Raw genomic sequence first — 27,248 nt, 5'->3', positions numbered from 1 at the left:
CAAAACTTCTCCTTTTTTGTGAAAAGAAAATTAGAAGTAAAGTATAAGACATCTCTGAAACTCTTTCTTCCTATCGAGACGATAATCCTACTCGGGCTGTTTAACTCCTCATGTCGAGGAGTCGGCCTTACTGGGACAAAAGGATGATCACCTCCTTTGATAGTGGCCTTACCACCGGGCCACGCCCCATGAAAGACTAATATTAAGACTAGTACTTATGTCTCTGACCTTCGTAAATGCCCACTCCGCTTCTTTGCGCTACGTGTGCTCCTTCTTCACCAGCTACAAAAGAAAGCCCCCTCAACGGCGACTCAAACCCTACCTATTCAAAAGAATCCATTCTCGATTAAAAAAAGAGTACTTTTTGGATTCTCGATTAAAAAAAGAGTACTTTTTAGAGAGCTACTTTCGCTGATGACAAAGACAAAGGCTCAAAGAATTTGAGGAGACAGAAATGTCCCACCAACAAATAGAAAGAAGGTGAGCCCGGAGAAAATTATATTATTCATTTTTTTTCCGAGCTTGGGATGGATCAAATACATCTTTAGTTCGTCAAGTAAGAGTTCCATCTATTTCAATAATTATAGGAGTCAAGTGAATAATCCGATAAAGGAAGTCTATCCAACAGTTTACTATCTATTCCATTGATCTAACTAGTTTTCATCTTTGAAAAATGGAATAAAAAGGATTTTCTATTACCGCTTTTGCTCCTCTCCCGACAGTCAAGCCTTTATTTATCGACTAGTTTCATTTTCATTATTTGTGCCTCTGGACTTGTTTATCCATATAACTGTCTTCGACCTTGTAATCTGCTTTTTCCTTAGGAATTCAGGAGAGAACGAGTTTTGAGAGAGATCAAATAGGTCAGAATCCATCCCAGAAGAGAGAAATTTTGTTTCAGAAGTGGTTGAATCAGTTGATCAAGATCAACCTTTTGAGGTTAGAAGAAGATTGACCGAAGAGAGAGAATGAGAAAAGGAATGAAATAATGAGAACTCTTAAGGAGAGGAATGCTCTTGCTCAACCTTTAGATGAGGAATTCACGAGACTTTATTCAATGATTTTTTAGCCTCCTTAATCAACTTTTTTCAAATGAAGGAAGGGACACGACCCCAATCAAATGAGCACATCAGTCTCGGGGACGTTGTTCGCTCTTTCATGACTCTAAAAGAAAGTCTCTTTTCCGCATTTATTGACTTTGACAAAGTGCAAAGAATTTACGAATAAAGGCTCAAATTGGTCTATACACTCATAGTTGCAGACTTTTACGTCCTAGGCTCTCGTATTTATTTGAGGATTAGGGAATCTTTTTCCTTTCCTTCCCGTCATCCGGACAAAGTCTATTAAGCTACGTAGGACGACTAGACTGAAAGGAGAGAAACTATTGATTGATGATCATCCATAAATAAGAAAAACAAAGGCTCGAAGAATTTGAGCTGTCGCTTTCCACTTATTTGAATAAAAACCACAGGTCCTCAGTTCGCAAATTCTTTGCACCTTATCAATCAGGATACAAAGGTTAGGACTCTGAAAGCGAATGACTAGTTTTCTCTTCTTAGATACTTTGTTCAATGAGCTTCTTAACCTTTGGTTTTATTTGGTTTCATTTGACGTTCATGAGAAGATTCAGTCAGTGATCCATGTAGCCTTTCAACAAGCACTTGATCCTATCCTACGTGTAGCAGTGAAAGCACTTGATCTTGTATTTATCCATCAGGAGCGGATGTGGAGCCATAGCGGACAACTTGAAACTACTTTCTTATCTGGCCTGAAACTCTTGCTTGAAGTGTAGCGCATAGCTTAGCTGATTCAATCTTCTTTTCACCTTTGTTTTCCAACTTTCCATCCAGCGAAGCGAACATCGGACACCTTAAGACCTTTGTTTTATTCGGAAAGAGTTGAGACACCTTAACACCTTTGTTTGATGTTTTCCAGCATCGCTATGCGGATCGGTGGCTTCTACCTTATTAAAAGAAGGGTAGCATAGCGGTGGCTTTTAAGTATAAGATTTGGCTAGGCTGATTTGGACAGGCCCCACTCGGTCGGTGGCTTCGCCCTTGATTTTTCCCTTTATCAGACTAAAGTAGCTGAGTGGTGCCTTCGCCCTTTGTTCCCAGCTCGATTAGTGGCTTATCCCTTTGTTTTCTCCGGTGGAGCTACGTTTTCCCGCTTCGCAGAGCGTCAACAATTCAAACTTGATTTTTTTTTAGAAAATACAAGTTATGCAAAACATACATACATACGTACATACATACGTACGTACATACATACATACATACATACGCACATACATACATACGTACCTACGGACCTACATACGTACATACATACGTACCTACATACGTACATACATACATACGTACATACATACACACGTACATACATACATTATGTATACATACATATATCTATACATACATACTTCAATTACAAAAAGTTATAAAGCAAAAAGTTCAAATCTCACACCCCCAAATGACTCAATGTAAAGTTTACATTGGTTTTTAAGATCAACATGCTAATACTTTTATTGTCAATTCATTTTAAGATAGAAAATCAATCATAAAAAAGAACCTCATACTATCAAATATGGTATGAAACTCATAAAATCCAAACGGTATTCGATTCAATAAAAAGAAATTGGGGTTTGATAAAGATTGATGAATTCAAGGAGACCCCATCTTGTGGAAGGTAAGACATATGTGGTATTCATCTTATTGCCAATTGGTTTCGAAATAAAACCCATACAAAGATTTATTTACTTCTAAAATTAGTAAATTATCAAATTATGTTTAAATATTTTTTATATTGAAATATAATAAGTTTAACATCATTGTTTTTAACTCATGCTACCAATATCGAGATACATATAGGTTTAAAAAAACTATTCCCAAAACTTCTCAAAATTATTCATTTTGAATTGTCTTTGTAATAAGACTTCTCACCATTCTTCATTTTATATTTCTTAGACCTACCGTAAGTTCCATAGATTATATTTTTATATTTACTTGAGGTCTCCTAGGAAGAAAAAGGGAAAAACGGACGGAGGACGAGAAAAGAAGTGGGCCTGGGCTTATATCATGGGCCGGATTATGGGTTGAAGCCCAACTTTATCAATTAAAACCCTAAAATGTGGGCAAACCGACTTCCTCTTTCCGAACAGCGCTCTTTGATCGGAGCTCTCGTTTCTGTCATCTAGGGTTTATCTTCTACAGACAATTCGGCCTGCGATTGTAGACTTTCGCCATGGTTTGCTACTTACACATACAAAACTCAACTTTTACATTTTTCTCGTCATTCTCATTTTATTAATTGATTCTGTATTCTTTTGTTGATTAACAGCCGCAGGGAGATTACATTGAGCTTCACAGGAAGCGACATGGCTACCGCCATGATCACTTTGAGCGGAAACGCAAGAAGGAGGCTCGTGAAGTGCACAAAAGATCTGCTACAGCTCAGAAGGTTGGTTTTGGTTCTTGCTGGCAAATTTTCCGTTTGTTCGTATTTTTCAACTCAGTTGAGTTATTGCCGTTCCCTTTCTGATCGAACTTTGAATGTTGCAGGCACTGGGTATCAAGGGCAAGATGTTCGCGAAGAAACGCTATGCGGAGAAGGCTCTGATGAAGAAAACGTGAGTATTTTTGTTGGTTTCTATTGAAGTTCCTCCGGTGCCTCTGATTTTGTAGTTCAGTAGTTCTTTCGGGGTCTTATTTTAACCTTCTTTTCATACTTTATTCTGAATTTGGTATTTTCTATAGTAGATTAGAGCTTTAATAGCTCAACAATTGTTTATTGTTCAATTCTTTATTGTGCATCTGGTATTTGCTTTTGTTATATTTAGAATTAGAGTTGTAGTAGAGTAGTTTCAAAAAATGAAGTGTCACACACTTGATTAGGGTGGCTGGTAATCTAATTAAATTATTGCATTTTCAACAAAGTGAATCGAGAGTTAGATTGGTAATTGCTGTTTGCCTGTTTCAATAGATTGGCCATGCATGAGGAGTCTTCAAGTAGACGCAAGGTTGATGATGATGTTCATGAAGGTGCTGTTCCTGCATACCTATTGGATCGTGAAAATACAGCTCGGGCCAAAGTATGCACTATTTGAACATTCTTTTAATTTCAGCCATGTAGTTTTTTTGAATTTCTATCTGGGTATCTGACTGTCTACTGTGAAATAGATTCTTAGCAACACCGTTAAGCAAAAGAGGAAAGAAAAAGCTGGAAAATGGGAAGTTCCCCTGCCCAAGGTAAGGCTTGTTTGTGGTTTTCTAATGTATCTTATGTCTCACCTCTATCGATGATGCGGAATTGGACTTGCTTTCTTGTTTAGGTCAGACCCGTTGCCGAGGATGAAATGTTTAAAGTGATAAGAACTGGTAAAAGAAAAAGTAAGTATCCATTTTCGTTAGGATCATTATTTTTCTGTAATACAGTCTGTATCTATTGTCAAGAATCTTCACTTGTTGTCTGTGAACTATGAAAGCTCACTCATTAATCCATGCCAATTTTACAGCAAAGCAATGGAAGAGGATGGTCACAAAAGCTACATTTGTTGGGGCGGGTTTTACAAGAAAACCTCCCAAGTACGAGCGGTTCATCAGACCATCAGGTCTTCGATTTACAAAAGCACATGTCACACATCCTGAACTTAAATGTACTTTCAATCTTGAGATCATCGGAGTGAAGAAAAATCCGAATGGTCCAATGTATACCTCTCTTGGTGTCATAACTAAGGGATCTATTATTGAGGTATACTGCTCATACGCTCAACCTCTTCACTGTGCATAAAGTTCTTCAATCAATTCTGTTTTACGCTCAACCTCTTCACTGTGCATAAAGTTCTTCAATCAATTCTGTTTCTGATTTGTCACTTATTTTCTTCTTTTCCTTTTAATTAGGTGAATGTCAGCGAACTAGGTTTGGTCACACCAGCTGGGAAAGTAGTATGGGGTAAAGATTTTTCATTCCTTATTTTATAGTTTTGGAAAGTTCAATCAATGAATCTTCATTAAGTCCCATTTGGGATGAAGTTGATTGAAATTATTTTGTTTTTATGGTTTGGTCAGGGAAGTATGCTCAAGTGACCAATAATCCGGAGAACGACGGTTGTATAAATGCTGTTCTGCTTGTCTAAACAAACCGATGATGATGGGAATGAGATTACTTGGAGCAGAGGTAGCATTATTTTTGAAGCTGTAGTAAGAACCTTTTTTTTGGGGGGTATATTAGTTTTCTTCGTGATATCTAACCAGAAATGTATTTCTATTCAAACATATATTTTCCATCCGAATTTTCTCTGCAGATCAATATATACACACATTTATATTTTGAGACTGTAGATATGGAGGTTTTTCTTCGTATTCAATTGCACATATTTTCAAGAATGGCGATATCATTCTACAATAAGGTTCCACGTGTGGAAATGGTCATATGGTGCATCGGGACATTTGTTATTTGTTAAAAGGTTTTTAAGATTTATATTTGACCTTAATAATTGACTTATGATTACATTACATATGTTATAGGTTAAGACAAGGTTAATTATAAAAACATGAATTAAACTATACCTACTTCTGTCATTTTCTAATCATAAACATTATTACCTTTTATAAAGTAACAATAATTTAGCCTCTTTGACAATAATTGTGAAACCCAAATATACAGTTATTTCCAAAATAAATGTAGAAATAAATAAATAAAATGAGGTAAGTATTTTATTTTATAAAACAATGAACTTATAAACGAGGAAAGGAGAACCAACTATTTGATTAGCAACATTCTTAAAAAGCTAAAACATAATTTAATCGATTTGTTAAAGAGACTAGTATAACTATTGTATGGAACTTGATCCCTTAAATTCTATATAACAATTTTTCAATCCAAATACACAATGATGAAGAATAAAATAAGATGCCAAGAGGAAAATTCATCTCTTTACTTATATTTGTTCACGTTCTTGGTACATTCAAACTAAAAGACTATAAAATATTGATGAAACAACTAGAAAACCTGTCCACCCCAAAAATCAAATAACATAAAAAAGCCTCTAATATTAATATTAAAAACAAGAATTAGGTACAGTACAGTGTAGAAGAACAACGTGGACTAATCGAATAATTTATACACAAAATTTTTCAAAATAATAATAAAAAAGGAATTCTAATATTTTTTTAAAATCGAAAGTATTATGGGGAAAATTTCGTGTCCGCCAATACAATTTGGACAAAATCCCCAACCGTCGCCACCTCAGCCACAAACGAGTGCTCTCACAATCTGTTATCCATCGTTCCTTTCTTCAGAATATTCCACAATGAAACCCTAAAACGATTCCCTATTTTCTCCTCCAATCACTTTACGCCACCTCATTCCCCCTCTCCCATTTTCATCTTCCTTCCAGGTGTGTCGTCTCTTCACACGCTTCCAGAAAGTTTCAGAAAAACCTCACCCAAAATCTCAACCGTCACTTGTTCCCAATTCTCTTCCTTTTTCACATATCCAATTCTGGGTTGTCTTCATTTTCCAGGAATTTCTTCTCCTAGGCTTGTAACTCTTTTGAAGAATCTGAGTCTACAATGGTGGTAAATGATGCTTCTTCTTCCAACGCCTTTTCCTTTATTTCCAAAGGATGGAGGGAGGTTCGTGATTCAGCAGACGCGGATCTTCAGCTGATTAAAGATAGAGCTAATTCTTTCAAGAATTTAGCGACGTCTTTCGACCGGGAAATTGAGAACTTTTTTAATTCGGCTTCTAGTTTCTCTGTTCCTGCAATTGGTTCTGGTTCTTCTCCTCCTGCTGAGATTGAGTTTGTCAAGAAATTGCAGCCGAAGATTTCGGAAATTCGTAGGGTGTATTCCTCGCCGGATTTCAGTAAAACTGTGTTGGAGAAATGGAAGCCCAGGACGAGGATTCGGATTGATTTGTCTGCTATTAAGAACGCGATTGTGTCTGAGGTGGAAGATGGGGATAGGGTTATTGATGGGGATGGGGTGAGAAAATGGAATAGAGTGAGGTTTAGGGAGTTTTGGGGAGAGTCGAGAGGGGAGAATGAGATCGAGGATGTGCACGTTAATAGGGACTGGGAGCCTATTCAAGCGTTGAAAACGAGATTGAGGGAGTTCGAGAAGCGGAGTTCATCAGCTGAGATGTTTGAGGGCTTTAAGAATGGAGACTTCGTGGAGAAAGTGAAGTCGAGCTTGGTGTGTTCTTGTTCTTTAACCTTATTTAGCTTGTCCTTTAATTTCTTGTCGTTTTCTCTTTCTTTAATTAATGTTGTATTATTGCCAGTCTCAATTGATTTAAGAACTTCTACACTGCTCATGTAATAAACGCGTTCCATCTCATGAATAATAGAAAATATGGAAGGGGAAGGATCTCCTTGCTATAATTATAAAGATATCCGTCGATGTTTATTATGGCTTATGAGTTAATTATAAGGATATCTGTCTTTGTTTATTTTAACTTATGAGTTCATTATAAGGGTCGGATTTAAAAGGTCATTTTAGCTATAGAAATGTCTGAGTTCATAATTTTCTGGGTATTTTTTGGGACCCCTAGACTGTTACTAGCTATTAGTTGTTAACTTGATTAGACTTGTGACAAAAGGGTTAAGTTGTGAAGAAAGTAGCTTTGAGATCGCGAGTTCAAATAATTATCGTCTATCTTACTAGGATATTATGTAAATATCCTACCTTTACTTGATGGCAACGACTTTGGGGTTGCATGATAGTCCAATGAGGCTAGTCAAATGGCACATTAGTTTTCCTGGATACTCATGATTGAAAGAAACGGAGTTGATCTATGCCGTTCTGAAGTCAAATAATGAATAGTTGAAGGTGGATTATATTCTTTGATCGGACATGCAAGTAGCCTCTATTGTGTTCTGGATACTTGATAGTAACTTCTGCGTTATTTTATTCCCATCTTAGACAATTGTTGATGTATTGGGTGTCTGCATGAAAAACATAGCATATATATGTTTGGGTGTGTGTGTACAGTTCTTGAAGCATGTGTATGAGACCAGGTTGGTTGTTGGGAGTAGTGGTTCTTGCTCAATAAGTTATTGGTGTTGTTAGTTTATCTTTGCTGCAGACTTTTCCAAGACTTCGCAATATTTTGATTCAGATACCGTTTCTTGCTTTGTGGATAGTATAAATAGATTATTAGGGTAATGTTACTATTGGAGACATGCTCTACCCTTCACTTGTTATCAGTATTTATGATGATGAAGAAGAAATGAGTCATTTTCGTTCCTTCCATAATGATTTGTTCATATCTTTTGTTTGCAGAGATCAATTTGCAAGGACCCGGAAGACTCAAAGGTTTGCCTCATCTTTGATTTTAGAATGTTTAGTCACTGGATCAATACAATTTTCAAAGACGTACAAGCATGCTAGCTTAGATGAAAGGTTGTTAGGTGTCGGTAGTCTGTGCTGTGTGTTGTCGTTAGCGTATTGCCTTCTCCTTTTGCTTTACAGTTACAGTGTTCTTATTTCTTTTCTGGAGTATAATTAAGCTAATGCATTCGTCATTTTTGTGCATATAGGAGGTGGCGCCACTGGATGTACCAGAGCTATTAGCATCTTTAGTCAGACAATCTGGATCGTTCCTTGATCAAATTGGCATTAGAACAGGTCTAAACTTTTAAACTTGTTGTACTTATCTAGAACGGCAGCCTTTAAGATGTCCTGATGCACTCTGCTACTTTATTTATTTGCTATTGGGGGGGAGGGGGTGAACTCCTCCCAAGACTTCTAACACGCTGTCCATACTATTTTCTTGATTTGTACTTGGTAGTGAGAAACCTAAATCTGGAGGAAGTATCAATGCTTATGACAGAAACAAGGATAGAGTTTACAGCTAAAGAAGTTCACTCCTCAATCTTGAATTCCGTGGACATTCTTTAGGTTCTATACTTAAAATACTCAATTAAAGAGTTTTCTGCAGATTTGAATTTGAAGATTGACGCTTTAACTATTTCTGCAATGGAGAAATTTTAGCAGAATGGAGTGTTTATGATAATGCTGGGAAAGCGAAGTCTGCAAGGGATATTTCTTCCTACCCATCTTTGGATTATCATTGACATTTCACGTTGGGCAATTTGTTTGAAATGGTGGCATTTTGAAACCCAATCAAGTTTTGTGGCCACATTGCACTGTTTGGTGCTAGTGATTAAGACGAAAGCGAATTTATTTTGGGATAATTTATGAGTGTTTGGGTTAGCTTGCACCACCTCAACAATTCTCAAGATAGGTTATAGGATATTAAATCTTGAGTAGGTGGCCACCATGACTTAAACCTATTTAATCTTTTATTTTTTACATAGTGCCTGCTGGCCACTAGACCAACCCATGGTGTTTGGATTGAGAGGCTAATGTACATGGTTTTATTTTCTTGTCAAATGTTGGTAGCATTTCCTATCAAAAAACGAAACATTGGTAACGGTAGTGATATATGTGTTTTTCATTTCCATATGACCATAAAAATGGTTCAGAATCAAAATAGGATTATTGTAATTCCTTGTTTAGTGTGCTCTATGCTCAAGTTCCTTCCTCTTTCCCATGTTCTCTCTCTCTTTTGCTCTGCTTTAATTCTACATAACCTGTCGATCGTATTCTTGCAGATGTTTGTGATAAGATAGTGGAAAACTTGTGTAACAAACGCAAGAATCAATTACTATGGGGCACCTCTACTGGAGAAACCTCTGTTATAGAAAATGTCAACGTAAATGATGAATTGGATGCAAGGATAGCCAGTGTCCTCGAAAGTACTGGTCATTGTTATGATGGTGGATTTTGGACTGGTCAGGGAAAGCACATACCATCAGATGGGAAAAGGCATGTTGCAATTGTCACGACAGCTAGCCTTCCATGGATGACAGGAACAGCTGTAAACCCTTTGTTTAGGGCTGCATATTTAGCACAGTCTGCAAAACAGAGTGTAACATTATTAGTTCCTTGGCTTTCCATGTCAGATCAGGAGTTAGTTTATCCTAACCATCTCACCTTTAGTTCTCCAGAAGAGCAAGAGACTTACATTCGTAAATGGCTTGAGGAAAGAGTTGGCTTTAAGCCCGATTTTAAAATTTCATTTTATCCAGGAAAGGTGAGTGGTCTTGTGAATTGTTAAAAGTATTGTTCTCCATTGAATTGAATTTAGAGCGAGTCACTGATTTATGGCTATTATTTTATAGTTCTCTAAAGAAAGGCGGAGTATCATACCTGCTGGAGATACTTCTCAGTTTGTTCCTTCCAAGGACGCTGACATAGCAATCTTGGAAGAACCAGAACACCTTAATTGGTACCATCACGGCAGGCGTTGGACTGATAAATTTAACCATGTTGTTGGTGTGGTACATACAAATTACCTGGAATACATTAAGCGGGAGAAAAATGGCGCTCTGCAAGCATTCCTTGTGAAACACATAAACAACTGGGTCATCCGGGCATACTGCCACAAGGTATTAATCTATTAGGGCAGATCATGATGGATGATCCTTTTTGTTCCTTCTTTATCTCTATAACATCAGTTTTTTTTCTTCCTAATTTAGACTTTTCTTATTTTTTATAGAAGGATATCCTCTAAGATGTTCCTTCATGATTGGCTCGCTCTTACATCCTTGTGGGTTCTCAGAGTTTGATCTAACACAACCATTTGTCCTTTTTGTCTTTCTAGGTTCTTCGACTTTCTGCTGCCACTCAAGATCTTCCTAAGTCTGTTATTTGCAATGTCCACGGTGTAAATCCGAAGTTCTTAAAAATTGGAGAAAAGGTTGATGAGGATAGGAAACTTGGGAATATAGCTTTTTCAAAAGGAGCATATTTCTTAGGGAAAATGGTCTGGGCAAAAGGATATAGAGAACTCATAGATTTGCTGGCTAAGCACAAGCATGACCTTCATGGGTTCAACTTGGATGTGTTTGGAAATGGAGAGGACGCCCACGAGGTTCAGAGTGCAGCTAAAAAGTTAGAGTTGAATGTGAACTTCTTGAGAGGGAGGGACCATGCAGATGATTCGCTTCATGGGTAAGACAAGGCCTCTCTCAAACCATCTTTTTCAATTTTATACATCAATTGTGGAAAGTAGTTTTACTACAGCGTGTTACTTTTAGTGTTCTTAAGTGTAAGTGGAGGAAACTTCATAGAATCTCATCTATTTGATGCCTCCCCGAGAATCCACACTGTAAAGGCACAGATAAAAACGTATTTCATTGAAAAAGTGATCCTTCATCAAACCTTACAATTGAATTTCTTTCCATTTCATCCACTGAAAGTATTTCTATTTTCTCCTTGAAGGTACAAAGTTTTTATAAACCCGAGTGTTAGCGATGTGCTCTGTACAGCTACGGCTGAAGCTCTTGCCATGGGGAAGTTTGTAGTGTGTGCAGATCATCCATCTAATGATTTCTTCAGGTCTTTCCCCAACTGTTTGACTTACAAATCATCCGAAGATTTTGTTGCTAAAGTGAAAGAGGCATTGGAAAACGAACCTCGGCCTCTTACTCCTGAGGAAAGATACAACCTCTCATGGGAGGCTGCTACTCAGAGATTCTTGGAGTATTCTGATCTCAACAAAGTCTTGAACAGCGATAAAGAGCTAGAATCAAACAATACCGATGGGAAGGCAATCAGGAAGTCAATTTCAACACCTAGTCTGACAGAAGTTGTTGATGGCGGTCTTGCATTTGCTCATTATTGTCTTACTGGTAACGAACTCCTCAGACTTTGTACCGGAGCGATCCCAGGGACTCGTGACTACGACGGACAGCACTGTAAGGACTTACATCTCCAGCCTCCTCAGGTTGAAAATCCTATCTATACATGGTAAAAGCAGATACATAACGAACTTTTATCTGCATAACTGTCTGTGAGGTAGAAATAAGTGTGCTGAAAACATGTTCTTCCTTGGATGCATAAATTACCAATCCAAAACAAGGTTAGGTAGGTAGATGCATATGCAAGGATCATTATTTTCTCTCATATAGGTTGTGTATGCCTTGTAGAATAGAATTAGAATAGTGAATATATGTCGAGGATCTGCTGGTTATGGTGTAAGCTGTTGGGCAGTGGAGATATACTTCGTAGTTAAATGGAAGTGTAATTTTGTAACATAGAAATGACATTATTTAAGTAGTCTTGATTGTTGAATAAGTTCGAATAGTGCTTTGTGTGGTTCATGTTACAATATACATAGTTTATAGTTACATTCCCAAACTAGTTATATTCCAAGGAGAACTTTATACATCTAATTGGATGTGTTTCTATGGTGAGTAGTATAAATGAATTAAACTTGACCTTGTATGGCTTTCTTCTCGCTCCAACGACGAGAGCCCGATGGAAACGGTCTCAATCACGTCTCAAGTCTTAAACATGCCAAGGTTCTTATCGTACAAAAATCAACACATTCTTCAAGTTAATAGGAGGATGAAAATATCTTTTGATGTGTTGATTTATCGGTCGGTTCTCTCTTTAGTCCGTTGTTTCTTCTTCCTTTTTTTTTTCTTTCTTAAAAAGTAGTATACGTTAGTCTTTCATTTATAATTTTAAAAATATATTCATGGAATCAAATGACTTCTAAAATAATAATTTATAATTATAAGATTCGTTAAAAGTATATTAATTAAACTTAAGCATTTTAGAAATACAGAGACAAAAATAGGAAAATACGTAAGGCCTAAATAGCAAAACCAAAATTGAATTTTTACTCTTAAAAAAACATTAAATGTTATTATATAAGATGATATTTTCAAACAGTTAAATTTTAAATTTATTATTAATAAATACAAATAGACGTATATCAAATGAGATTTTTATACGTTCTCTAAATATGATCGATAGTGCTATAACACATATCCTAATTAGAAACGGGTAAACAATAAAGAAAAAAATATTAAAAAGAAGAAAAGAATAAAAAGAATGTTAGGAGTTGACGACAATATCACCAAATTCTACTTTGAAGTTCAAACTTATACCAATAAGTTTGGCCATTAATTATTTAATTAAAAGTGCTTCCATTTTTTTTTTTTTAAATAATCACTTCCGACCAAACCTTTTAGATTTTGAAAAAGCATCCTTTTGATAAGCTTTGAAAAAGTTTAATCTTTGTAGGAACTAATAAGATATTAATTAATCAATTAATTATTTAGATATCAACTTAAACAATTCTAAGAAAAAAAATGTGTAAGAAAGAATAATCTTTTTCTAATAATTTAATGTATTTTCAAAATCCTTCCTTCTATTTACATTATATTCAGCCATATGTTTATCCAAATTCCTTAATAATGCTTGCTGACCTAAGTATTTTACTTAAAAACAAAATTAATTAATTAAACAGATTATACAAAATGTTTATATCATGGAAGCCTACATATGAAATTAATAATAGAGGCCATAGTTCATATGTTGTATTAATAATGTTCATGATAATGTAATAATTTCTATATTCACATATACACTAAAGTTTCGTACATATGTTAATATTTTATAATGTTCTAAATGTCTAAGTGAAATATCTTTTTGGCTTTCTTTTTTCTTTTTAATTAATTAATATGGTTGATGCTTTCACTTTTCAATTATCTTGGTCACTATGACCTAATTGTTAAAATTATATTTATTTTACTTATTTATTATTGAAGATAATATATTAAAGGACAATTATATTACAATATTGTTATTTATTTTTCATGTTAAGTAATACAAAATGTGGGCAACTTAGTGGATATTAGTGGAATAATTAAAATCCATAAATTATATAATTTATGGATGTGAACAAATCTACATTCGTGGGTATGTACGGTCATCACTTATTAACTCATATCTTTTACACTTAAAAATGTTTGGATAATAATTTGAGACGTATTTAAATTAATTTTCTAAAGATTTAAATACATGTTTATAAATAATTTAAAAAAGTTAATTCACGTCAGACTTTTATATTTTAAATATATTTAAGACATAAAGTTTTGTTACAAATGACCTATTTTTAATATCTAAATGAGTTTTGACTAACATAGTTTGTTAGTTTTATTTTTTTCTTTTAATCTTATGTTTGTGTGAAATTTCTAAATAGACCTTTATTTATATCTATATCGTGCTCTTGATCTCAATCTTTTTTAATCCTGTTTTCTTCCTTTTTTTTGTTACCTTTGCTTCTGCTTTGTTAACTTTTTTTTGATCTTCTTGATATGTACTAAGATATGAATCGTTGAAAATACATTTAAGTTTATTTTTCTTAAAAATTTAAGAATAAAAGCTCTATAAATGAATCCAAATATTTTTCTTTTTAAAAAATAGAAGATAAAAGTAGTAAAAAAAGGGAGTTATTTGTTTATTATTAACCAAATGGAGTTATGAGAAAAAAAAGTACACAAATGTATTCTTCTTTCTTACATGTGAAGCTATATCAAATACATGTATATAACCACTATCATTATATTATATTTCTTAGATTTCATTGGTATATAATATATATAAATACAACATGCAATGTTTGCATTTGGATACATTTATACGACTCTTACCCATTGTGTTAATATTTTTAAGAGTTTTTTATTTTGAGAAAAAAATTATTTTAAAAAAGTTGTAAGCTTATTGCAACCATCCAAATAGCTTTTCGAACTGAATTTATGAAGTTTAAAGTTGTTATATTGTTTTCACTGGTCCTTTACCACACTTCCACCATAGTTGTAGTGGGCTACCATTCCCTTTAGTTGGTCACTCCATCCACAACCATTTTTGGGACCTCCACTGGTGATCAAGTAATCTGACTACCATCATCACCAACTCCGATGACTATCATCAACGACGAACTTGAGTGAGCTCTTTAGATAACCTCTCACGCCTGCTTCTAATTAAAGATCAACTTCAGCTACCACTTCCAACAATCAAATTTGGTGGTTAAATTCCAATAACTCTCTTCGAGTCTTCAACAGAAACCAACTCTCTAAAAACAACTACCTATGACGAATACTAGCTCTCGCACTCAACTTTGTTGACCAACTGCATTGATTATCTTCGATGGACAACTTCTAATAACTAATGACTAAATAGATCAATCATATGCTAAAAATTAAAGTGTATCCAAATTACATTAATGGAAATGACTTTTAATTTTTTTTTTCTTTTGCAAATCCAATCAAACCCTTAATAAGTTCTCTTTATAAATATTTGCGTTAGTGATCATTTCTCACGACACATGTTTCGTTAAGTGATTTAATAAAGTTAATCAAAAAACACTTTTATCATATTTAAATTTATTCTATTTAAAAACATGTTATTATTTATACAAAATCAAATTTAAATGATAGGAAAATCATGAATTTAAATTATTCACACATGTTTCCAAGCAACAATTTCAAATCGAAATTAAAAAAAGAAGTAATAAATTTAACCAAATTAAATTGAAAATTACTCTGAATTAAAGACAGCATTTAATTTGGTTGAGTGACTCTTGGCTTTGTCACTGAGTTTGGGCAGCTTCTACTTTAGGAGTGGAATCATATTTTTCAGCTTTGGAATTGAAAGTGGAGAGACACAGTGCAGTGTGTTTTTACACAACTGATCCCTTTAATTAGTGCAATGCAAAAAGATGAACCACTACTTTAATTTAATTACTTAATTAACCAACATCATTTCTCTCTCTCATCTCTAAGTATATAATAATTAACAATAATATTACTGTCAAAATAGAATGAATACGGTGGCATTGATTGAAAAGCAGCAAATTAAAAAAGAAAAATTGCTTAATTAATTAATTAGTTAACAAATGAAAAATAATGAGATTAAAGAATAATTACATAGTTAGAGACAAAGGCATTTGGGTTCATGGTCAAACTCCACACTCAATGCTTCCCAGCTGTTTGCTTTTTTCATTTGCAGCATTAAACGTAATTAATTATGTTGTGATATCAGCCTTTACTATTTTAAACCCTAAACCCCCAAAGAAGTAATTAATCAACCCAACAACATTTTCGACATTGCCTAATCACCAAACCATCACACCTTCAAAATTGTATATATGTTTGTATTTTTTCTATGGTAAAAATCCAACTCTTAAGTTCTAAAATTTAACAGTGGTATAAATTTGAAGGGTCATTCAATTTTTCTTATTCGAGGCTCCAATTTCTACACATATCATAAGATTGAGTGTTCAATTTTAAAATTTATACAAACTTAAAGGTCATTTTTTTACCATAAAAGGTGTAGTGGAGATGTTCAGGTGTATCTCTACTCAACTTATATTCTTTTTTACTTTTTTTTTTATAATTGAAAGTTTGAGAGTGTAAATGCAACTATTACTATAATTTAGGTTTTTTTTTTTTGTTTTCTTTTAATTTTGTAATTTAATTTTTTTTAACAACCCTTTCCATTTTTTGCTTTTAAATTACCAAGGATCTATTTCCACTATGACCCAAAATGCTATGCATGACATCAAACCACATGCTTCCAATTGAAAAACACACATAATATATAATTCCTTTTGCACCAGAAAACATTCCCTTTATAAATATGCATGCAAATAACTTTACTTACTCACTCATTGTAATATTCACTCCTTGATCAATTCCATAGATCATTCATTGCTCTTTCACTTTTATTCTCTCTATACCTTAAGCTTAAGTTTCTCCTTCTCCTTCTTCTTCTTACTCAAATGGGAATAAGTGATGAACAAAAGGTTGGGTTTCTGGGTTCTTGCAAAAGGAAGCTTATCAGTGTTATGGAGAGAATAAAGAAACTTGGAAGAGATGATCCAAGAAGAATCATTCACTCTTTGAAAGTTGGCTTGGCTCTTACATTTGTTTCCTTGCTGTATTATTGGAGGCCTCTCTATGACGGTTTTGGTATTGCAGCCATTTGGGCCGTTCTTACTGTTGTCGTCGTTTTCGAATTTACCGTAGGTAACTAACTGCACACATTCTCCTTTGTGTAACTCACTCAGTTATCCAATCATATCAATGTTTAACCACGTGATAGAGACGGCAAATAACCCTATAGTTGAGAGAAAATATATAACAACAAACACTACAAAACATTATTATTGGTGTTAATTATTATATTAATTTTCAGGTGCAACACTATCGAAAGGTCTAAATAGAGGACTTGGAACACTTTTAGCTGGAGCCTTAGGAGTGGGAGCTCAACATTTTGCCAGCCTTTTTGGCCAAACAGGAGAACCCATTGTTCTTGGCATTTTTGTTTTCTTGTTAGGTATAATATTTCTAATTTTACTATTACTTCTGATCTACAAACCAAAACAACTACTCCATATATACACACATATTTATATTGATTATTTTGTTGGTCTAATTCCAACAGCGGCTGCATCGACGTTTTCTCGATTCTTTCCACGGATTAAGGCACGATACGATTACGGCGTTTTGATTTTCATTTTAACCTTTAGTTTAGTATCCGTCTCGGGGTATCGTGTCGAGAAAATCTTGGAGTTAGCACATCAAAGATTATCAACCATATTGATTGGCGGAGCAACATGCGTGTTTATTTCTCTGTTTATATGTCCAGTTTGGGCCGGTGAAACACTTCATAACACCATCGCTTCTAACATCGAAAAGTTGGCAAACTACCTCGAAGGTAAGTATTTTTAATATTATTAATTATTTTGGAAAGTCACTCCAATGAGGGCAAAGCATTAAAATTTACATTATTTGTTAATATTTCGTGTATATATAGGATTTGGAGGTGAATATTTCCAATATGAGGATGGTGAAGAGAATATTATTGTTGAAGATCATCACTCCAAATCACACAACAAATTATCCTGTCTTCAAGCTTATAAAAGTGTGCTCACTTCACAGTCCTCTGAAGAATCTTTGGTAAATTTTAATAATTAATTCTGTGATCTTTTTCTTAGAAATAATTAAATTAGTTAAGCATATGCATAAATATATGTGTGTGTATATACAAAAAGAATATTATAATTAATTATATGGTACATATGTATATTAATTTTGCAGGCAAATTTAGCATCATGGGAACCTAGACATGGGAAATTCTCATTTGGTCATCCATGGAAACAATATTTGAAAATTGGATCACTCACTCGCCAATGTGCATATCAAATTGAATCCCTTAATGGCTATGTCATTCCAGCTGATATCCAAGTAATTAATTCAACTTTATCTATCAATAACTTTTCCTCCATTTTATTTTATGTATATATCCCTAAGTTATTTTTGAAATAATATTACTTTTGGTTTAACATTTTTTCAAATCATGGATAAAAATTATGACTTGAGATGAATATGACAACGTTGTATAAAAAACGACGGGAGATTATATGTTTATATTCTAATATTGGTTTTGGAATTTATGAAAGGTTTAATGTAGAATTGACATATTTGAAAGAAATAAGGATATGTTTTCTAAAACAAATTATTATTATCATTTGATCTCATTTCTCATCCCTAGAACACTTGAAAATTCATTAGAGAATATTAATTAATAAAAAATTTGTGATAAACTACTACTAAACTTAAAAAAACACATTTAATATAATAATATATATATATATATATATATATATATATATATATATATATATTAAGGTCATAATATTATTTTAGTTTATATACTTTTTAAATGGTTTAGTTATCTTACTTTCAATTTTTTGAAAAAGATTTTTAGAATCTTTTACTATCTACTCATTAACATTTTTACTATAAATTTTTATTAACTATTTGCATCATCACTCTAAATTTGAAAAATATATTTAAAAATTAAATTTGAGAAACTAATAATTTATAGAAAAATATAAAAAATAAAATTCCACATTTGAAAGGTCAAAATTGAATAAAAGACCATAATTAATAACTTAAATAAATACAAACACTTAAGTTGATAGATCATTATGAATCATATTTCGAAGGTTGCGATTCAATTTCGAAGAAGAATAGAGGAATCATGCAAGGCCATAAGCTCAGAATCAGGCAAAGCTCTAAGGATATTGGCTTCATCAATCAAAACAATGAAAAGTCCATCTTCTTCAAGCAAAACCCACATTGAAAATGCCAAGGCAGCCATTGATGACCTTAAACACACACTAAAGAGTGGATATTTGGAGAGCTCAGACCTATTGGGAATCATACCAGATGCAACAGTTTGTTGTATATTGATTGACATTGTGAAATCCGTCGAGAAGATATCGGAAGCCACCGACGAACTCGGTCGGTCGGCGAGGTTCAAAAGCGTGGAGGCAACGGTTTCGCCAGAGAAGACATCGCAGTTGCTTCACCGGGGGATCGTGAACCCGGTATTCGAGGGCGAATGTGGAGATGGAGATGATCATGTTGTAATTAGGGTGAATGATAACAACAACAATAATGAAGTAGATGAAATTGGAAAGTGTCAAGGTAATTTGGATGTGAAGCCAACAAGCAAAGGGGAGATAATAGTTTGTAAATAAGCTGTAGGGTAATTAAAAAAAAAGTTTAATTAAGGGCTAGGAATTTTTTGAACTGGCCAAAGTAATATTAGAAGAAGAAGAAGAAGAAGAAGAAGAAGAAGAAGAAGAAGAAGCTGTTTAATTGGGGAGATTAATATTCTTAATTGGCCATTAATTTGCCCAATATTGCTTACCTTTTGTGTTAAGAAAAAACTTAGATATAAAAGTTAAGAAATGAAAAGTTTTTGTTTCTTTAAATATTGGTGTTTGAGTATTAGGGTTTTGCAGCTTTTGAGTACTTTTTATTATGTTATATAATATATATGATCAACAGTTTTGAATCAAATCAAGTGATTCTTACCTTTGGTAACAAATATATAGTAAAAATTTTAATTATTGAAATTGTGAGTACTTTTTCTTATCTTATACAATAATCGTGAGTATTTTTTATAGTATAATATGGATAAGGGATTCAAATCATCCATTTTCAATTAAACAACTTGACCACATTTTTATAGTGTGTATTCTATATTTATTTTTATAATTTATTTGAAGAGGATACTTAATAGAGGTCTGATTGATGGACAATGAAAGAGTGAGATTTAGAGTAAATATTCTTTTTAACTGAACCAAAACTTGATTATCGTTAGCTCTCTCCGCAAGGATCTGTGTTGCATAAATATTAAGAACAGGAAAGGTTTATATTACATTTATCGCGTGATTGTTGTGATCTTATGGAAGATTTGGCTCGAAAGAAAAAGTTACATTTTTAACCGCCGCCAACATGCTGTGAGATGACATTGTTGCTTTTACAGGCTTTTGGAGTAGTAGATCAAAACTCTTTTTAGATTAAAATACTAGTCAAATATTGCTCTAAACATTAATGCTTTTGTTTGACTGTGGGCTTATCTCTAGCCCTTTTCTTCTTGTTTCTTGTACTTATTGCATTATATTAAAGAAGCGGGAGTGATGAGTGTACTAAGGAGATGTGTACCTAATGGAGATGGTCGGAAGCATCCAATTGACCTAATGTATCTTTTTTAAAAAAAGAAAGAAAGAAAAAGAAAAAGTAGAATAATAATAATCAGGTAATAACTTATAATTTGTGATTTAAAATAAATAACACTAATAAAGATTTCATACCAATAATATTTTCCTTATTTATTTATTTTTTAAACTTTGGTTTCTTCCCGACAATTTGTAGTGAAGCTTTCACTTTTATTAAAAAGGTTAAGAAGACTTGTTGGTGATGATCTTGTTCTTGAACTTTTATATTTGTAACAATAGTAGTTTTTTATATTTTAATAAAAAAAAAATTAATTTTTATACTTATATAATTTAAAACGATTTAGCCATTATATTTTATAATTTGTGACGATTTGGTTTCTAGCAGGAAAACTATCAATATGTTTGAATGATATTTCTTACGACTCATGCAGATTGATGAACTCATCATGAACCAAATTTAGTTAAAAAAATTTGATAAAAAATTCATGATAGTGACTAAATCGTTACAAATTATAAAGTGTAAAAACTAAATCGTTACTTAATAAAGTTTAGGACCATGCTAAATTCTTGTCATTAAGACAAGGATTAAATTATTATAAATTAAATTGATTATATACTTTCACGAAAGTTGAAAGATCAAAAGTGTATCATTATCATTAAACAACGCCTTAAACTAAAATATAGTCAACTAAAATGAAACAAAATTGTGTTTTTTAATTTGACCCTAAAAAAAGTCTAATGTTTGAATCATCTATCTCCATCTTATACTAAGGATAGGAATGAATGAAGTGTATGTTTTTAATTTAATTGAAGTCTAAAACAATAGAAGAAAAGACAAAGACTTTGTTGGGTATTTGGAAATTGTCAACCTATTTTGTTCTATAAATTAAGCTATGATTATGATAGGGATCTTTGACTAAATCATACACAATTCTCTAATGTTTAAATTAATTAAATAACAAATAATTAAATTCACAAACCCAACAACTTGACACAAACTATTATTATCCAATTTCCCTAAAAATTAATCCAACTTGACGGAAAAAAAATTAAAAGAAATTAAGACTAACCGTATTTTCTTAAAAGATATTTATAAGTATACCATAGTCTTTTTTTTTCTTACATAAGAATTAACTTTTTTTTCTTGGTAAAGGACAAAAAAGATGATCATATGTATTTGGAGATTTGTTTAATTTCAGTTACTTTTAAATGTACAAATTTAATTTTAGGCTTATCAACAAATATTAAAATTATGTCTTAGTTAGTGGTTAATTAATTAATTTCTTCTTATTCTTCTTGTAAGTCCCCAATATTAGTCTTCTCTCTATCATTTTCTTAAGAAAGATATTTACGGTATATGTCTTTTTTAAATAATAAAATCTATTATTAATAATATTATTAAATTTCATAGCTTCATACTAACATCGAGTATGAAGTTTAAATTTATATTGCATCTAAAAAAAATTTAAAAACTAAAATATAATGGCTCTCAAATATAATATATATATATATATATTTTTAATGTTGCTGGTAGTGCATGGTTCAAATATTAGTAAGGCTTAATATAGGAGGAATGATTAAATCTTTCTTCATATTAATAAAATTATACTCTTTGAAAAATAAAATAAAAAGCTCTATATAATATTTATATATTTATATTAAAAATATTTAAGGAAGGAAGTTGGTGAGTGATGGATTAATCATAGAAGAATATGGCTATGAGTTGACTTCCAAATTTTCTATAATGATGTAACATTCAAACTAAGATCTAAAGTCTTTCACTCTTATTTTAGTAACAACTTGTATTATTTTAGTTTAAATGAAAAAGGGAAAAAAAATGATTAAATTGACTTAGTCTTAGTTGTTCAATAATATATTCTTAATTAAAAGAAACATTCCCTATGTCAAATAAAATAGAACTTATATGTAATAATGTAATAACAAGTGCATATTACTATTAATTTGCGAATTTAATTAAATAACCATCTCTACGAATTTGTAACATTTTATTTGAACTGTGATAAAATTTAAATATACTTGGTTTAAAAGTTTATTAAGTTAACAATTTTGTTTTTCTTTACAACGATCTCATAAAGCTCTCTTTAAACAATTTTTCAACTAAACTAAAAAAAAACATTTGAAATTTATATAGTATAGTCTTTAATTTAGTTTCAATATCCTTATGATTGGACCATACGTTAAAATGACTAAATGGCTATCAACTTAACCTAAATGATATATTAATGTGATATATAAATAGAACATGGTGGACCTAATAGATCTTAATGGTAAACGTTCACATGTTCTAAAACTTGTATCACAAAATGTGACACACACACACACACACATATATATATAAACACATAAGCTAATACAGATATGACCTATATGTGTATTTGACTGTCAACCCAATAAATTTATTTTTTTAGTATTAAAGGAAGGTTAAAAAACATATTTTGTGTATAAACTTTGGTGAAAATATCGATTTTAAATTCTGAATTTTAGTTAATATAATATATATTTTTTTTAAAAAAATTAAAGATAATTCGTTTGAAAAGTCGAACCTTCATCACTTTCTTCAATTTCCACGTTCATGGATGCAACCATTACAGCTCCTCCATTGACTACACACCATCATTAAATCCCCAATTTCCATTCCATTTCGCTCTTCATTTCATTCAAAATCAGAGTAAAAACTTAGAACTGATCACAATAATGAACGATCTGTTTTCCACCGATTCCTTCCGCCAAGAGCGTCACCATCACCGCCATGACACCGTCGAGATGTCCAACAACTCCCCGTCCTCAACGACGATCAATCTAAACACCTTCTTCGACGACGTGGAGTCGGTCAAGGCGGAGTTAACAGAACTCGAAGGGCTCCACCGAAGCCTCCAGAATTCTCACGAACAGAGCAAAACTCTACACAATTCGAAGGCGATTAAGGATGTTCGATCGCGAATGGAAACGGCTGTGACATTGGCTTTGAAGAAGGCTAGGTTTATCAAGGTCCGGTTGGAGGAACTGGACCGGTCGAATGAGGAGAACCGGAAGCTTCCTGGTTGTGGGTATGGATCCTCGGCTGACCGGTCGAGAACATCGGTGGTGAGCGGATTGAGGAAGAAGCTGTGTGATTCAATGGAGAGTTTTAACAGATTGAGAGAAGAGATAACGAAAACGTATAAGGATACGATTGAACGGAGATATTTTACAATTACAGGGGAAAATCCGGATGAGAAGACTGTTGATTTGTTGATCTCTACAGGTTTCATTTTCAGTTCTTTCTTCTTCTTTTTATTTTAACATAAAAGCCTTGAATATGATAATACTAAAATGATCGTGTGGGTATATATTATAAAGGTGAAAGTGAAACGTTCTTGCAAAAAGCAATACAAAAGCAAGGAAGAGGAAGAGTTTTGGAAACGATCCAAGAGATTCAAGAAAGGCACGACGCAGTGAAAGACATAGAGAGGAACTTGAGAGAGTTGCACCAAGTTTTCTTGGACATGGCGGTTTTGGTTCAAGCACAGGGGCAGCAGTTAGACGACATCGAAAGCCAAGTTACTCGAGCCAACTCTGCCGTCAAGCGGGGCACGTCTGAGCTACAAACTGCAAGATACTATCAAAAAAACACTCGCAAATGGATCTGCATAGGCGTTGGTGTTCTTGGGGTCATTCTCTTCATCATTATCCTTTCTGTCGTCCTCTCGAAGAGGAATAATTAAGAGGATGATGAGTGATTTGTTTTTTATTTTTAAATGAAATTGCGATCTGTTGATTTGGTAAAGTATTTTGTTTTTAGTTATTTGTGGCAGTAAAGTTGTGAATTGTTTTCTTTAATATCATATGATCAAAGTCTCAATTTTATTGAAACACAGAGGTTGATGATTTTTTTTTATTTATTTATAAAAATTGTTGTAATTAGTTCACGAAAACTTTGATTATGACTTAATTAGACATTATATATTGTAAACATTATTGTGAGATAAGAAATTTAAAAATAAATGAAAAAATTGTAGCAATATCATATAAAGTTTAAGAATATTTTGGAGTTAATGTTAGGAAAATTTGATGGAGAATAAGTTTAAAAATAAGTGAAACTTTCGTAAATATAACAAGCTACTTAAATATTGTAACAAAAGGCATAAATTTAATCATTTTTTAAATATTACAGATTTTCTCTTCCATCTTTTTCTCCCATTTGCGATTTTTTTATGTCTTCTTATGTATATTTCTTCATCTTTTTTTTTTTACCCAAATCTAACTTTTTTTTATTGTTATTCTTGTTTTTCTTTTTCATTCACTGCATGCATTAGACATTTAAATTAGACTAACCAAAACTAAAAGATCGTATATAAAGAATATTAAAAAAAAAATCGTTTATACCAATATTAAAAAAAATCGTTTATAGGCTAAATCTAAACGATCGTGTAGGCAGATCTAACCAAATCTAAACGATCGTATACCAAATTTTGATTTTTTTTTTAGATTTGGAACCCCAAATCTAAACGAATGATCATGTAGACAAATCTAAACGGTTGTACCCAATTAATAAAACGATTGTGTACCAAATCGGGACATTTTTGATAACTCCGTTAACTAGTTGGATTTCTATTTCATTAGGATGACCTGGTAACTTAGTCTTAATCCTGAGTGTATTATGAACTCCTGTTTGCGAGGGATTGTCCTTTGATTTGTACGAGTGAGAGCGGCCAGATTGCTGACTCAATATTCTTATCATTTTGGGGACAAAACCGAGTGGGGAGCTGGAATATAATCACACAAGATGAAATTCACTTCTTCCCACCTTTAGGGTAAGTAGATAAGTGTTTCCTTAAAGGGTGTCTCCGGGACTTGAACAAATGACCCCACCCTCTCTATGGCACAAGGGGGTTTCTGTTTAGTGGTTGGGGTTGGACCATAAACAGGTTGTTCATTAGAGGAGCACTAGTATTTAAGGACTAGAAGTAACCAAGGGGTCAAACGGTAATTTGATCCAGCTAGTTTTACGAACACTTGTGAAGGACTAACTTACTGGTATTGGTCTATATCCGTGGACACAGAAATATATCTACAGTAAGAAGAGTTCAGCTGTGAGTCTTTAGTGGAGTGTACACACAGTTAACGAATATTGATTAATGTGGTTAATGAGTTTAGCCAATTAAATCTCATATCGGTGTAGCTTCTAATCTGTAGGTCCATTAGGTCTCATTCCTAGCTCATAAAGAGTAATGAGATTTATTTATATTGGTTGTAATTTGAAATGTTCAAATTTACTTTGTGTATTATTAATATAATGTATATTGATACATTATAATATAAAGTTTATATTTTAATTAGATTTTATTATATAAATTTAATTTTGAATATGATTCAAAATTAAATTACGAGAGAATAAAATATTTGAATAAGTTTAAATATTAGTTTAATGTGAATTAGATTCATATTAAAACTATAAGTTAAAATTTAATGTGTATATGATACGTATTAAAACTTAATTAGGTTATGAGAGAAATTTATATTTGAATATGATTCAAATTATGGATTAAAATTAAATATAAGATATTTAATTTACAAATTAATTAATTCTCCAAAAAATTAATTAATAGTTTAGTTTAATTTGATTTAATTAAATTAATTAAATTAAAACCATAGGTTATGCGAGTGATATTCATTTAAATCAATGAAAATATTAATTAAATATGATTTAATTAATTAATTAAATTAATTAATTATTTTAATATATATTAATTTAATAATTATTATTAAGTTAATAGGGAACGTGGCGTGGGAAAACCACCCACGTTCCCATTTATTATCTCCAACTTTCCACTTCTTCCGTCCGAAGAAGTGAGAATACTTTGCGTAACAAAATGAGGGTGAGTTCTACGAAGCAAAATACTCTCCCGTTCTCTTTGAATTTTTTTTTTCTCTGTTCCCTTATTCCAATTTTGGTTCCCACAAACCATCTCAATCAGATAATAGGAAGGTTTCCAAGAGGTGGTGTCCCAAATTGGTGATTGGTAGATTCAGAGTCATCAACGAGCGTAAGTTTTTCTTCTCTGTAATTTTCTTCAAAACATGTTTAACCATAAAAATTGTTTTTCTAATTTTTGTCTATTGGTATTTTTAAGGTTCCAATTAAAATTGAGTTTCTGTAATTCTTTCGTTGTAAAGGGTTTTCATCCCTTCAATATACTTCGTATTATTGAATATGTATCTGCACCATATTTTCCTATTTTTCAACCACATGATATTCTTTCCATTATAATATATATCTAATTGTAATGTTTATTATATGTTATATACACAATATTATTACATATATAGGAAAAAAATTTATACAAAACATTCCAATTGTAATTTTTAATTATCCACTAATTTCCTTAAAATTCTATATTTACCAATGGTGTATACATTATTTTCCTTAATTTTCTAGTTCAAACTTTGCATTGCAAAATCATATACGTAATACTATTGCAAATATACTTAACATAAACATTTTATCATAGTTTCCATGTCATTAAACATCAAATTATAATGTATAATATCATGATATACATGATATTATTTAATATATACCATATTCTGTTAATAAACACAATATATAATTTATAAAAGTTATAAAATTTCAAAATTGTTCCTTCAAATCCAAATAACATAATTCAATGAACATAGTTCAAATTACAATCTTAAAATTTGTTCCTTCATTTTTCTAGTTGTTAGCAAACTCTACTAGAGTCCTTGGGAGAGCAATTTAAAAGTTAGTACTTCAAATCTTTGACTATTAGACTATACTTTTTCCTTCTTTGGCTCAGTTGATCCAAAATTCGTTGTGAAGGGCTATC

The 27,248-nt window shown here is 32.4% G+C and overlaps 4 protein-coding genes across 5 annotated transcripts; all 4 read left to right on the top strand.

Annotated features, from left to right (window-relative positions):
- The first annotated feature begins 3,088 nt into the window (after positions 1 to 3,088).
- On the top strand, positions 3,089 to 5,338 carry LOC103500936 (uncharacterized). 2 transcript variants are annotated; one of them, XM_008464399.3, is made up of 9 exons: positions 3,089 to 3,246; positions 3,340 to 3,459; positions 3,561 to 3,628; positions 3,982 to 4,090; positions 4,179 to 4,247; positions 4,331 to 4,388; positions 4,514 to 4,749; positions 4,899 to 4,950; positions 5,067 to 5,338. In XM_008464399.3, the coding sequence occupies exons 1-9, from the start codon at positions 3,244 to 3,246 to the stop codon at positions 5,132 to 5,134; spliced, it is 783 nt and encodes a 260-aa protein (XP_008462621.1). In that variant the 5' UTR covers positions 3,089 to 3,243; the 3' UTR covers positions 5,135 to 5,338. The 2 variants fall into 2 exon arrangements, with proteins under 2 accessions (XP_008462621.1, XP_050945035.1); XM_051089078.1 differs by lacking the exons at positions 4,899 to 4,950; positions 5,067 to 5,338 and adding an exon at positions 4,821 to 4,852 and having other exon boundaries at positions 4,514 to 4,771.
- A 697-nt stretch (positions 5,339 to 6,035) lies between these two features.
- On the top strand, positions 6,036 to 12,146 carry LOC103500937 (digalactosyldiacylglycerol synthase 1, chloroplastic). Its single transcript, XM_008464400.3, has 7 exons — positions 6,036 to 7,196; positions 8,286 to 8,318; positions 8,543 to 8,630; positions 9,620 to 10,101; positions 10,190 to 10,456; positions 10,672 to 11,021; positions 11,292 to 12,146. The coding sequence occupies exons 1-7, from the start codon at positions 6,573 to 6,575 to the stop codon at positions 11,821 to 11,823; spliced, it is 2,376 nt and encodes a 791-aa protein (XP_008462622.1). The 5' UTR covers positions 6,036 to 6,572; the 3' UTR covers positions 11,824 to 12,146.
- A 4,413-nt stretch (positions 12,147 to 16,559) lies between these two features.
- On the top strand, positions 16,560 to 19,650 carry LOC103500939 (aluminum-activated malate transporter 8). The gene is made up of 6 exons (XM_008464401.3): positions 16,560 to 16,891; positions 17,061 to 17,201; positions 17,310 to 17,582; positions 17,682 to 17,824; positions 17,966 to 18,112; positions 18,877 to 19,650. Exons 1-6 carry the CDS (start codon positions 16,645 to 16,647, stop codon positions 19,411 to 19,413), a joined length of 1,488 nt encoding a protein of 495 aa, XP_008462623.1. The 5' UTR covers positions 16,560 to 16,644; the 3' UTR covers positions 19,414 to 19,650.
- A 3,273-nt stretch (positions 19,651 to 22,923) lies between these two features.
- On the top strand, positions 22,924 to 24,294 carry LOC103500940 (syntaxin-121). The gene is made up of 2 exons (XM_008464402.3): positions 22,924 to 23,665; positions 23,761 to 24,294. The coding sequence occupies exons 1-2, from the start codon at positions 23,116 to 23,118 to the stop codon at positions 24,123 to 24,125; spliced, it is 915 nt and encodes a 304-aa protein (XP_008462624.1). The 5' UTR covers positions 22,924 to 23,115; the 3' UTR covers positions 24,126 to 24,294.
- Positions 24,295 to 27,248: the final 2,954 nt, after the last annotated feature.

This window comes from Cucumis melo, chromosome 8 (genome assembly GCF_025177605.1).
Source record: "Cucumis melo cultivar AY chromosome 8, USDA_Cmelo_AY_1.0, whole genome shotgun sequence".
NCBI lineage: Eukaryota > Viridiplantae > Streptophyta > Magnoliopsida > Cucurbitales > Cucurbitaceae > Cucumis > Cucumis melo.
The sequence above is the reverse complement of the archived record's forward strand: the minus strand, read 5'-3'. Positions and strand labels throughout refer to the sequence as shown.

Excerpts from the sequence above, each read along its gene's own strand:
- LOC103500937 (XM_008464400.3), top strand. The coding sequence starts at position 6,573 with ATGGTGGTAAATGATGCTTCTTCTTCCAACGCCTTTTCCTTTATTTCC. Across the intron at positions 7,197-8,285 it reads AGAAAGTGAAGTCGAGCTTG|AGATCAATTTGCAAGGACCC; the intron begins GTGTGTTCTTGT and ends TTTTGTTTGCAG. Across the intron at positions 8,631-9,619 it reads TCAAATTGGCATTAGAACAG|ATGTTTGTGATAAGATAGTG; the intron begins GTCTAAACTTTT and ends GTATTCTTGCAG.
- LOC103500939 (XM_008464401.3), top strand. The coding sequence starts at position 16,645 with ATGGGAATAAGTGATGAACAAAAGGTTGGGTTTCTGGGTTCTTGCAAA. Across the intron at positions 16,892-17,060 it reads CGTTTTCGAATTTACCGTAG|GTGCAACACTATCGAAAGGT; the intron begins GTAACTAACTGC and ends ATTAATTTTCAG. Across the intron at positions 17,202-17,309 it reads CATTTTTGTTTTCTTGTTAG|CGGCTGCATCGACGTTTTCT; the intron begins GTATAATATTTC and ends TAATTCCAACAG.
- LOC103500940 (XM_008464402.3), top strand. The coding sequence starts at position 23,116 with ATGAACGATCTGTTTTCCACCGATTCCTTCCGCCAAGAGCGTCACCAT. Across the intron at positions 23,666-23,760 it reads TGATTTGTTGATCTCTACAG|GTGAAAGTGAAACGTTCTTG; the intron begins GTTTCATTTTCA and ends TATATTATAAAG.
- LOC103500936 (XM_008464399.3), top strand. Across the intron at positions 4,389-4,513 it reads AAGAACTGGTAAAAGAAAAA|CAAAGCAATGGAAGAGGATG; the intron begins GTAAGTATCCAT and ends CCAATTTTACAG. Across the intron at positions 4,951-5,066 it reads AGCTGGGAAAGTAGTATGGG|GGAAGTATGCTCAAGTGACC; the intron begins GTAAAGATTTTT and ends TGGTTTGGTCAG.